Source organism: Dryobates pubescens, chromosome 1 (genome assembly GCF_014839835.1).
Source record: "Dryobates pubescens isolate bDryPub1 chromosome 1, bDryPub1.pri, whole genome shotgun sequence".
NCBI lineage: Eukaryota > Metazoa > Chordata > Aves > Piciformes > Picidae > Dryobates > Dryobates pubescens.
The window spans coordinates 5,200,920-5,213,654 of NC_071612.1; the positions used below are offsets into that span (position 1 = coordinate 5,200,920).

General features: G+C 37.0%; 1 protein-coding gene across 1 annotated transcript in view; it reads right to left on the reverse strand.

Annotated features, from left to right (window-relative positions):
* CFAP20DC (CFAP20 domain containing) overlaps positions 1-12,735 on the reverse strand; it is a 75,171-nt gene that overhangs the window by 22,513 nt on the left and 39,923 nt on the right. The window contains exons 12-13 of the mRNA XM_009905960.2: positions 10,422-10,823; positions 3,601-3,792 (exon numbers count right to left, since the gene is read on the reverse strand). Of these exons, the coding sequence (XP_009904262.2) occupies positions 3,601-3,792; positions 10,422-10,823 (594 nt within the window). The remainder of the gene's footprint in view (positions 1-3,600; positions 3,793-10,421; positions 10,824-12,735) is intronic.

Consider the following 12,735-nt stretch of genomic DNA (forward strand, 5'->3'; position numbering starts at 1 on the left):
GACTGGGACCATATGCAATAAGATATCAGGAACTCTCTTAGATATGATCTTTATCCAGAATGTTTTGTATTATGTCTGAAGTGGTGCTTTAAGTGTGGAAACAGCTACCCAAGAGGCTGAATGTGCCAATTTCCTGACAGAGTGGGAAGGCCTTACGAGATCTCTAGAATACAGCAAGGCATTTAAGCAGAAATATTTTGTAAGCTTTGCAAGTTTTCTTGAAAAAGGTTTAGATGTGTGGGTATAAACTCACAGGATCACAGTATCACAGTATAACTAAGGTTGGAAGAGACCTCGAGGATCATCAAGTCCAACCTGTCACCACAGACCTCATGACTAGACCACAGCACCAAGTGCCACATCCAATCCCCTCTTGAACACCTCCAGGGAGGGTGACTCCACCACCTCTCTGGGCAGCACATTCCAATGACGAACGACTCGCTCGGTGAAGAACTTTCTCCTCACCTACTCTTCAATATATAGAACTGTGTCTTTCATATTGTTGCTAACATGGAATTTCGCAGACCTTAAGATTTAAGAAATCATTCAGGTAAGACACAGTCAAAGTCTTTTAAAGTACTGAAGTCCTACATGCACACATTATTGATTTGAAATTGTGCTTCACACAGTTTAAAAGGGTTTAAAATTCTTCAAAGAGGAAAAAAAAAAACCCATTCATTTTAAAATAGAAGTTTTTAATGTTTATAACTGATAGCTATGCTGGGTCATGTATAATATTCAAAGCTATTTTATTCCTTTTAGACTGTTATAGTTTGCAGCAGTTGCTAAACAACTTACATTTCAACAATTTCTCCTGATGGCACTTACTCAGTTCCTGGTAAACTATCACAGGATGTAAAAATAAAGTTTTATTATATCTGTTTTATAGTGGTTTAAGGCCATCTGTTCTAACAGCAGCTTAGCCATATGATTGATCTATATGCCTTTATATTCAGAAGGGGTTCTTAGATTCATTAGAGTCAGCAACAGGAGAATTTTCAATGACTCTGGAAATCAGACGAACAATGACATGTGATGAAAAAAATATCATACAAATATTCTTTTATATATACAATACAACTCTGATACATAGCTTCACTACCTAATATGATTATATCCTGCCCTGCCTTGCAAAACATCACAGATATTTCAAAATGAAAGATACACAAAAAGCTGCCTTCTGGTGGTGCTGTTGCCATAGATTCCACTAAGGAATAAAAATGTTGCACGAAATGAACGAAAATTAGGAATAAAAATACTCTTTACTTATCTTTGAAGAACATAAGAGAAAGCAATAGATACTACTGATTTAAGATATAACCTGGAAACACATGTAAGCATGAAAGTTTAATCATGACAAGAATTTCAAGCTGTCCTTAGTTTCTCAAACTGCAGTATGAGGATTATTTCTGTTCCTCTTCTATATACTGCACTGCTACAATTATTTGCCTATGCAACTGGAAGATGGCTACAGATATATATATAAACTTTTTTTTTTGCACTTTGTACATTTGATTTTGGAAGGTTTGGTCATTTGCAAATCCTCTTGACTCAACTCAGATGATGGTACTACTAAAGATCAGTGACAAAGAAAATTTGTTTTTACTCTCCACATGTTTTACATAACCTATATAAGGAATGAATATAGATATAAGGAACACTTATGATAAGAACCATAGGCTGAAGAAATAGTCACTTTACTCAGGCTGGGGGATGAAGGGTTTGAGGGCAGCCCTGTGGAAAAAGACCTGAGGATGAAAGCTGGACATGAGCTGACAATGTGAGCATGCCACCCAGAAGGCCAACCATATCCTGGGCTGCATCAAAAGCAGCTTGGCCAGCAGGTTGAAGGAGGGGATTCTGATACTCTTCTCTCTAGTGAGACCCTGCTCAGAGCACTGTGTCCAGCTCTTAGTGCTGTGTCCAGTCCTTAGAACAAGAAAGACATGGACCTGTTGGAGCGGATTCAAGTAATTCCCTGACTGCTTGTGATATTTGCTAGCTGACCAGTTCTAAAGTCATTCAATATCAATATTGCTTTATCAATGTGGACTAATCAACATGGTACTGCTACAGAGTCCCTTTTGTGTAAAGGCTGTTAGGAAAAACTACAGCTATATTACATTACAATTTAAATGACTAACCTATTAAATCTAAACACTTTTTAAGACTGATTCTATTAGTCTGAAGCTACAGAAGCTGATCAAGGCAGCAAGATCAAAGAACCATCTTTGCAATCACATTGTGCTTCACTGAATACTGGAGCAGTACATTTTACTCGAAAAGTTCATTTGGGTTTAGCCATGTAATTTGTATTAACCAAACCTGACATGTCTAAATAGTCTTATCAATTTCCTTATAATTAAACTACTCAAAAATTAATGAGACTGCTATTCTCTTTATTTAATTGAGTTCCATTTGTCCAGCCTTGCAGCCTTACACCATGCTTGAGACTGAGAAGATGCCTTGGAAAGAGGATGAAATCAACTAAATCTGTAATGTTGATGTATCTCAAAGTATTAAAAGCAACTAAAGTTTCTCTGATATCCCACAACATATTACTCTGCAGACCAAGTTCTTATTGGTACAATTATCCACTTATCAATACATGTGTTCACCTTTGAAAACTTAATTTCCCAGTGTACTGCAAAGTTCCAATCCTGTGTTGATAATGCCCCTTGGAAGACTGCTACTGCTGGCCTTTGTTTGGGCCCTACAGATCCCTACAGGTAATTTGAACCTAACAATTTAGAGCATCAACTCTATAATAGTTTATACTGAGGCCACACAGCAGTGTTTACTCTTCTAATGTTGGACCTGCCTCCAGGATTTGTGCTGTGTGCCACAGTAATTGTTTATGGTTGCTTCATCTATAATAAGAACTATGCTGCCAAGCTATAAATGGAGTATGGGGTTACCTAGTTTTACAGTAGCTCCCTGCAAGTACCTTTATGTAGTTGCTGAAATGTTACTCTGTGATTTCATATATTCAGTACTGTTTGGTGGACTGCAACAAATATTCCTTTGCCTCTCTTTAACAGTACTCTGTCACCTAGTGCAGCTGTGTGTGATTTTGTACCCACTTTGTACCAGGACAAATAATGATACAAGGTATAAAATACAGAAGGATCACATACTTAGGTGCTTGGAACTGCTGCAGCTTTTTGCTGCTGTTCTCCTGCTTCAGGTCTTTAAACAGCTTTTCAGTAATGAGACTTTATCATTGTAAGAAGCAATTATTTTCCATTACAGTGTAATGCAGTTGCTGACTGGTATAGCTGGGTTTCATTCACTCTGGAACTATTTTTAAGTACTATATCACACACCTGCAGGTTGTCAGCCAGTATTATGACAAGCTGTACAGCCTACATGATTATTCAGGTTTCTAGGAAGGAATATATATATATAATGGAGTTGCTCTTTGTCCCTGTTAGAAGTGCATGAGTTTTTGTTGTGTGTTTTACTTGGTAAGTTCTAAAAAACCTTTGGTAATGGTATCTCACATTTCAAAGCTACTCAAAGAAATGTTAATATTTAAGAGAGGTGAGTCTCACAATTGATAGAAACTACAGAGAGAAAATACTGCGGATTTAGACTTACTGGTGGGCAACAAGAGTTCCAGGTTGCTGTATCATCGCTAACCTTGCAGTTAGCTATCTGTGAAGAAGTGCTCAGCCCACGTGAGATCTCAATATCTTGGAATTCTTCATTTTGTTGTCTCTTCATGCTAGCCAGCATCTGTAGCTCAGATGAACTCTGGTTATTTGACTGGTCTTTTTTCCAGTCATACTCCTACAAGATAACAAGGAAAAATCAACAATAAAGACAGAATCACGGAACAGAATACAAGAATGAAACAGATACCTCTCTTTGGGAACCTTCAAAAAGCTATGCTACTGAAACAAAATATTTACTGGGAGAAATTAGTTAATAGAGTTCTGTTCAGCTGTGAAGACCAAACATATTTACACATAATTACAGGAAAGAAGAAAAATGCAAACACTGTTATGGACCGGAGTCTGGTTCCAGGGTGTTTGGTAAAGAAGATAAAAGCAGACTCTACCAAAGTTCAAAACTCCAGCAGCTAAAGCTGCTTAAGCATTAAATGAAACTCTTGAGATAAACCAAATCACACAGTTATCACAGTATCATAAACATCATCAACGTAACATTTAGTTATTTGCCAAGAGCAGCATAAAATTCCTCTGAAAAGCTACGCCCATCAGCACTAAACTTTGGAAGTTATTTTGGTAACTTGCTAGTGTATCCACTTTAAAATAAACATCAATGTGTTTCCATTTTCTTTTATCCTAATTGGTTTAATTGTTAATGTAGCTCTAATTGTTCTATCAGACTTGACCCACAGGCCAAAAGCAGTTAATGACGATACAGTTTAAATTCACCCAATTTGCTGTTGCATCATCTTTGTTTAAAGAACTCCTTAAGAAAAACATTAAGGTTTTGGAAGCAGCAACTCTATCATATATTTTTGATGTTTCATTCTGAAGCACCACGCTATTAGATTTCACTTAAAGCCATCTATTTCAAATAATCCGTCCAAAATAAAGTTAGCACTGGCATAAAGTAAACCATGCTTGATGGGAAGCGTGCCTGCAAGCTGACAATCAGCAGGAAAATAGTTCATATAAACCAAGAAGCATGACTGAAGGGTGCTCACATGGAAACAGTGGCATGGGCAAGTATGCAAAGTTTTGTGAGAAAGGCAATTCTAAAGCCCATTACAAACATCTTTTACTTTTTACTCTGCATCTCAAATTCTTTGCAAATACAAAGGTCTTTGCAAGATTTTTCCTGTAGAATTACTGCAAACTCTGAGACTACTTTTTGGCACAGACAACCATTTTGTACAAGGTATAAGATGACAGAAGGTGCAAGCACAGCTGGCACACCTTTTTTTTTGTCTCCAGCTTTTGAGGTCCAAGATTTATTTCCATATAGTATGATTATTCCTACCAGTTTTCATCACAAAATAATACATGATGCTTTTTCTAGGCCCTTACTCAACGTATGCAACTAGCTCAGTTACTACTAGTTGTTTGTTCACTTCATATGAAGCTTGCTATGTGATGCCTGGAAAGTCTGCTTTGCTCTCATGTATTAGTATTCTACCAGATCTACGGTAGCTATAACTTTTATTGATCTTACTGAAGATGCTGATTTCCTGTTAACTTTCCTATATAGATGCCTTCTGCATTTATCTGATTGCAAGAGAAACTTCAGCTTATCTTTTTTACCTCATGGAAGAAGTAATTGCCATGTAGTCATTAAAATGACAGCATGAGCTAGTGCTATGCAGAATAAAAGCACCAAGAGTTTGAAGGAACATTTTTCTCATCCTCTTTTTAATTAAGGCAAAACACTGTCCAGACCTCCTTGTCTTTCCCCTTACATCTGTGAAGAAAGATGCATAGATTTTTCTGAAGTTTTTAAAACAATTCAAAACACTTGTGGTTTGTGTTGTGTATTTCCTTTTCTCCTTCCAGCTTCTTTCAAATTGTCATTCAGTTTTCTTTTCTTGTAACGGTCTCACTCTAGAAATGCCATACTCAGAAAGGAGAACAGACGTCGTCACAGGTTTTGGTATTCAACATAGTGTACAATAAACACCTTGTAATAAAGAAGAAAATGTTTGGACTATTTATACTGTAGCTTCAGATGATTACTATGAAAAAGTCTCTTCACAAATTTTACACTATCTTAGTCGGTTTTCAAAGGGAGAATTTGGAAACGGAATTTAAGGCCACTTCGTAATCTAGGAGAAACTTTTGATGTAAGAAGCAATTCTCCAATACTCATAAATTTGTTTAAAATTAATATTTCATTTTGGTAATTAAAAGCTTATCTTGTATTTTTGCATATCCTCTCCTTATGAAAAAGCATTTTTTATTAAGCACTTAAAACTTGTGCTAGATTGACAAAACCTGTTGTTGAAAGGAATTCCACCCCCCCCCCCCCCCATATACAATGACATTTGCATTCTTCTAGGTTCAAATGATTTACTGAGAATTATTTGAATGTAGTTATATGTGCAGAAAACTTTAATTACCAGCTATCTAAATGCTTGCAATATTACCCAGAGGGCTGTACTTCTTTCTTAATTAAAAATATTTGAACTTAATAATAGAGAGCTCTATTAAAACATGAATAAAACATTGCAAGCAACCAGGTCCTTAAAGTGTATTAAGTAGTTAGCAAATCGATTGCAGGAAGAGTTGGCTAAGCCATTTTTTTCCTTTACCATTCCACTGTATGAGTAGATTAGAAGAGACTACTTCTCTGTAAACTCTCACTCTAATACCTTTTCATACAAAACTATCCTTTCAGTGTTCTCTCACTGCTGTTAATAATGTCATATGTCATCACCTCTTTTCTTGATGCTTGTGGGGATCCAGAATATTTCTTTCTTCCTACAAAACCACTCCAGCAGATATACAGAAAGAGCTTTACATATGTATGTGGTCAGAAAAAGGCCACATTGAAACAGCTTCTCAGAGTAATTTCAAAATTGTTGGAAATATTCTCAACAAAACAATGACAACAATACATATCTGACTTTATTCTATAAGTGCTAAGTGAACATACTTTCTAATATAAGCAACCAGTGTTTAAAAGGCAGTCAGTGGCACTCAAATTTGGCTTCAAATTTGGACCACGGCGTAGTACAAAGAGAAGTATCAAAGAACTCCGAGAAAATGGAAAATTTTATTACTTTATCAAATCAAGCATGAGAGCTACCTCTGCCAGATACTTTCATCTTATATTTTGTAGCAATAACACAAGGCCTGTAACTCCTGAATTTCTATGCATTGATAACAGGCTTTGTCCTTGAAAAAGTGCCTACAAGCAACCTACTACCTGCGCGATACACTTAGAGCTACAAGAGCATTATGGTAATAAACCTACTGTCTAAGTTAGTGATCAACTATTTATTAAGCAGAGGAAAAATGATAGCTCTTTCCCCCCATCTTTTATAACAAAATCACAATAAAAAAAGAGGAAAATATATCTAACATTTAAAAAACCTAATTGCAACCCACCTAGGTAGTTTATATTTACTTATGTTCTATAGGACGAAGTTGTTCACTGCATTACATACTGATAACATCCCTTGGGAAAGCAATCGACATATTTCATTTGTTCTGGACAAATAAATTACAGTTATGATTGGTAATAAACATAGTTGACTTTTAACTGGAACAATTTTCCCAAACTGAAAGAAATCAGAAAATAAGGAAGGAGTGTCTTAATCACAAGAAAGTGTAAAGTCACTGGAAATCACACAAAAAAAATATAGTCCTATAGATAAAACTAGGAGAGAAAGGGAGTGTAAAATGCAAACAAAGTTTATTATACACTTCATGAATATTAATACATCTAAGAAACAGAGAACTACGTTTTGAGTATCAGCTGGGGGTTTCCTAGCACTAAGAATTCCAGATACAAATACAAAAGAACACATGCATTACATTCTTCCACATTCCTAGTGGCAATTCTTATGTCTTTTCCTGATAACAAACACCTAGATCATATGCTGCTATTGGTAGGATTTTCTCTGCTTCAAAAATATTTTTCCCTTTTTGTTGTCTTTAAGATCATCAGCCATTGGTATTTTTCATCACCATGAGGTCTCAGCATTACTTCAGATTTTCACTTGCATTATTGTATTTCATACCCCTGGCTTCCTCCTGATTGGTCTCCTTCCAAAAGGTAAATGGTCTCTACACCCTTCATGGAAAAGGATGTTCTGTTTTTATCAGGAAAAGTGCAAGGCCAATAAGATACTTGCAGCATATAGGAAGATACTTCTAATACCCTCACTTCAGTCGCTCAGGACTGTGGGAGATGTAAAACCTAATCCCTACACTGGTACTATGAGAGACCCATTTCACAAAAAAGCACTGAAGCATCAGTGGCAGACCAGATGCACATTTCCCTACTAAACATATACACAAAAGCTGAACTTATGCTTTTCCAGACATTATTTTTCACTCTGATGCCCACTTTGGATTACTCTTCCTAATCCAATGCCTAGATTTCTATATCCACAGTTAACTGCAGGTGGCCCATCCTCAGCAGCCATAGCAGCCAAGAGTAGGTGGAACTGTTCAGCATGATGATGCTTTTCTGGCAGTAGCAGCCTTGTCTCATGGAAGTGATCACTCCTGCTTCCCCTTTCACAGATGCTGGCAGATCAGATAACTATATTCATTGTATCAACAGGTAACAAAATCCCTACAGACTAAAATTCCTGTGGCAGAACAGCACATCCCCTGACTGATATGGTGACTGCAGTATCCTTTAGGAGGTATCCCATAGCACATAAGACAAGCTCCAAGGGCAGGAAACACAATAATGATGGGAGGATCCACTTCCTTCACACCAGTGAGATACATGTCAAGTTGTAAGACGTTTCTGTATGCACATTTTCCCAAATAACACATAATTGCTTCAGAGTCGTGGAAAGGAGAAGTGTCTGTTCTTTTAGTCCACAGCAGTGTGGTGCAACCCCTGGTTCAAGATATTACAATCCAAAACCCACTCTCACACCAAGGATCATGCAGTAGCTAGAGTCAACATCCACAAGTATTTTCACAAAATAGCTATCCTGAGACTAAACACTGTAAGACTCTTTGACTTGTAGAAAAGACAGTTGCAGGGGAATATGATATACAGCCATCAAATAGTAAATGACACAGCTTATTAATAACAATAACAATAACACTACTACTACTACTAGAACAGATTCTTGCTTCTTATAACAAACACAAGAACGACAAAGTAACAGGAACGAGACAGTGCATTCAAAGAAATAAAAGGAGATAGAGCAGTTAAACTCTGAAATTCACTGTCACAAGGCAAAGGCCATATAGATAAAAAAAGCAACTACACAAATCTTTGGAAAAAAACTTCCACCACCAGTTATTTACCACTGAGACATCTTTCACTGAAGAAATCACTAAGCTATGGACTGCTGGAAGGAAGCCTGCAGGGCAAGCTGACAAGGTATCACTGAATGCTTGCTCTGTCCTCGCTCTGTCCTTTTTCCCTTGCCATCTATGACTGCTGCTGGACAGAATATGCTGTCTATGTAAGTCTTTGATATCATGGGGTATTAGCTGACATCTGAGAAAAGAGATCTCTGAAGCCTGAGGAAGAAGTTTGTCCTGTTTTACTCTCAGATGCTCAGCAATAAATCGAATCCATTCATAACACATTTAAAAGAAGAGGTCACATCTTAAAGGATATGTATCTGCAGTAATCCTATGCCCAGAAGAATTCTATCCAAACCCATGGAACAATAACATACTGCCTCATATGGGATTTACAGAACACACTTGATTCTTAAACTCTGGTTCCTGATTCAAAGCACAATTCAAAGCACAAAATTATAAGCTGAAAACACAGGAATCAGCTATTAGAAAATATTCAAAACCATAATTAGCTTCAGACAAACTTGTAAAAGGATAGATGTTTGGATTCGCCTCAGAGTAATGCTTTCAGGACCAGATGTAAGCAAGCGAAGATGTTTATTACGTTACACAGCAAAGTTATACAATATGTCTATCAGGAGGCACATGTGTCACATCTCAGTTGGTCATTTTCTCCTGACATACATGTAATTAAGGCATACAATAGGTCAAAATAACAGTATTTTAACACATCCAACCAAATTCTGCCAAGCTTCTCTCCTTCAGTTACAAGGTGTGTACATTACTCTCAGAGTCAAAGACAAAACATAGCTTTCTCTAACTCGAGCAAAGGCAAATCTTCCCTATAGTCCTCCAAAGCTACCTGAAAACAACCTCTTTTACATCTTCCTCTAGTCTTCTAAAGCTATACAAAAACCTCTTCCAACACAAATTTGTTCTTCAAATTATTGCATGTTCTGTAAGAAACCAGGAAGAAAAGTCAAGGAATAAAACACCACTTCAGTGAATATATGAATTCCTTTAGCAACCTGGCAGCTTAGCCTATGACACAGCCTTAGCCCTGGCCCTCAATCATATAATTTATTATTTTTCAAAGCTGTCACAGGAAGGCTATGAAGTACCTAGATTAATGCTCTTTCTATGGTCACTTGTTAATATATCAATTCAAAGTCTGTCAATTTTCCTTTGTAATCATTCAGCTTAAAACTACTTTTTAGCTTACCTATTTCTAAGATGTGAGTTGCTCAATGATACTTCTTTTTATAGATTTCTGTTTTGTTTGGAATACTATTTTGTGTGCCACAAAAATCACAAAATCAACTTTCAACAGACAGCTCAGTAGATACTGTTATGAAACCAGAATATATTTGGATGAAAGAAGTATTATTTCTCACTTTCTGCAAAAAGGTCTATTTAATATAGCTCCTCTACACCATATAATGCTTTAATTTCAAAGTAAAAATTACTTACACAAGTCTGTGTTGTCAGACGTGAATTTTCTCTTGAAATTTCCTTGGGAGACATTTTACTAATGGATCTTTTTAATTGACCAGGAACTTCTTCACATGTTTCAGTGTTTTTGGCTCCATATGGAATTCCTGTAAGGAATTTAGGTGGAGAAAGAGAGAGGGTAGGCTTTAAGCTTCTCAGAGAGCTAAGAGAGTCTGTTTTTCTCACAGTGGAACTTTGTGGTTCTGATAAGATGGTCTCTTCGAGGCAATGCTTGCTGTGTTCCTTATTCTTCCAGGATTCATTTTCCCATGACATCCTCTTTAAGGTGTTCTCTTGAAAAACTGCTGAATCAGATGTTCCTTGTCTGCTGCTACTGATCTCAAGTTTCTCAGTACCACGGATCAATTCATTGTTGTCATCCTAAATTTAGGAAACAAAGCAAGAGCAATTCCCTCTCATCATCACACAATACAGTTCTACATTACCTTAACATTTCAAAATGGCTTTTTAATCCCTACTGCCAAATTCTGACTTTGCAAAGACTGTGAAAACCAGCTGCTTTTCCTGGCAACTCTGTTAAGGATACCATAAACATATTCTTACATCTCAAGTTATGAAAAGTAGGAAGAGAAGAAGAGGGAGATAAGATGACACTTTCCAAAATGTTATTTCAAGCTTAGAATGCTGGTAACCTCCCAAACCTGTGTGTTAGAACTATAATTTCAATAAAATTTATTAGAATTGTAAACCAAGAGTAAGTAAAAAGTCCATTGCAATGACATCTTTCCATTGAATTATTAATATACTGTATTTTCACACTGCACCTTGAGCTTAAACACAGAAGGAATAATTCCTGTTGATACGGCTTTGCAGCAACATGATTGAACTTCATACTCAGTACCATTTGAATAGCATTTAAGAATATTGGAGGTTGGTTTGCTAACCTTATATTACTGCTTCTAACAATGTCTCTGCAAAGTGTCCTTTGATTCAAGCATATGATGTTCACTTGTACTCCATCTCAACACAAACAGCGAGTTTTAATACGTGGAAAGAAAAAGAGTAGGGAAGCACTCCTAGTGTTTGCCTCAATGTCCTTATTCTCAAGGAAGAAATGATGAGAACACACTCATTTCATCTCTTCATGCCAATTCCCTGCCATATGCTACACCCTGGATGTGAGGCAGTATATATTGCAAGAGTCAGTGAGACACCGAAATATCACCCTCAGGATTCCTATCACAGCCAAAGTGCAGTTCTGCTGCAAATGAAGTTTGTTAGTGACTTCAGTGAGCCCAGGACTGGATTACACAGAATGAAATGCACACTGAAGAAAATAATCCCTCAATTTTATTAATGATGTGTTTTGGAAATTTATAGTTTCATTCCCTCACTTAACAACTTATTTGAAACACAAACCTGTATTTCTCTCTTTTTCATGGATTTTTATTTGCCATAAATTATAGTCATGTTACGTCCAGAGAAGGGCAAAAAAGCTGGTGAGGGGCTTGGAGCACAAACCTTATGAAGAGAAGCTGAGGGAGCTGGGGTTGTTTAGCCTGGAGACGAGGAGGCTCAGGAGAGACCTTACTGCCATCTACAGCTACCTAAAGGGTGGTTGTAGCCAGGTGGGGGTTGGTCTCTTCTCCCAAGCAACCACCAACAGAACAAGAGGACACAGTCTCAAGCTGCACCAGGGAAGGTTTAGGCTAGGAAGTTAGGAAGAAGTTCTTCACAGAAAGAGTAACTGGCCATTGGAATGGGCTGCCCAGGGAGGTGGTGGAGTCACCACCACTGGAGATGTTTAGGAAGAGACTGGATGGGATGCTCAGTGCCATGGTTTAGTTGATTAGATGGTGTTGGGTAATAGGTTGGACTTGATGATCTCGAAGGTATTTTCCAACCTGGTCTATTCTATTCTATTCTATTCTATTCTATTCTATTCTATTCTATTCTATTCTATTCTATTCTATTCTATTCTATTCTATTCTATTCTATTCTAATTTAAGATGAACTATTACTACAGAAAACACTGTATTTCCCCCCCCAAGAGATAAATGGATAACTGATTGGAAGTTTACACCTCTCCCACCTTTTCATGTCTCTTAAGTCTTATATATTTAGATTCTATGATAATTTCTCAAATACTAAAGCATGAAATGGTACCAGAAGCAGCAATAAAATTTGCTTGATTAACTATAGTGCAGCATATGTAAACCAAAGATGAGAATGAGCACTTCCACTGATGGATTGCATTCCTTGAAAGAACGTGCAGATGGGCACTTCTGGATACATAAAACCGATTGCTCTTGCTGGGTTGTAATTTTAAGAT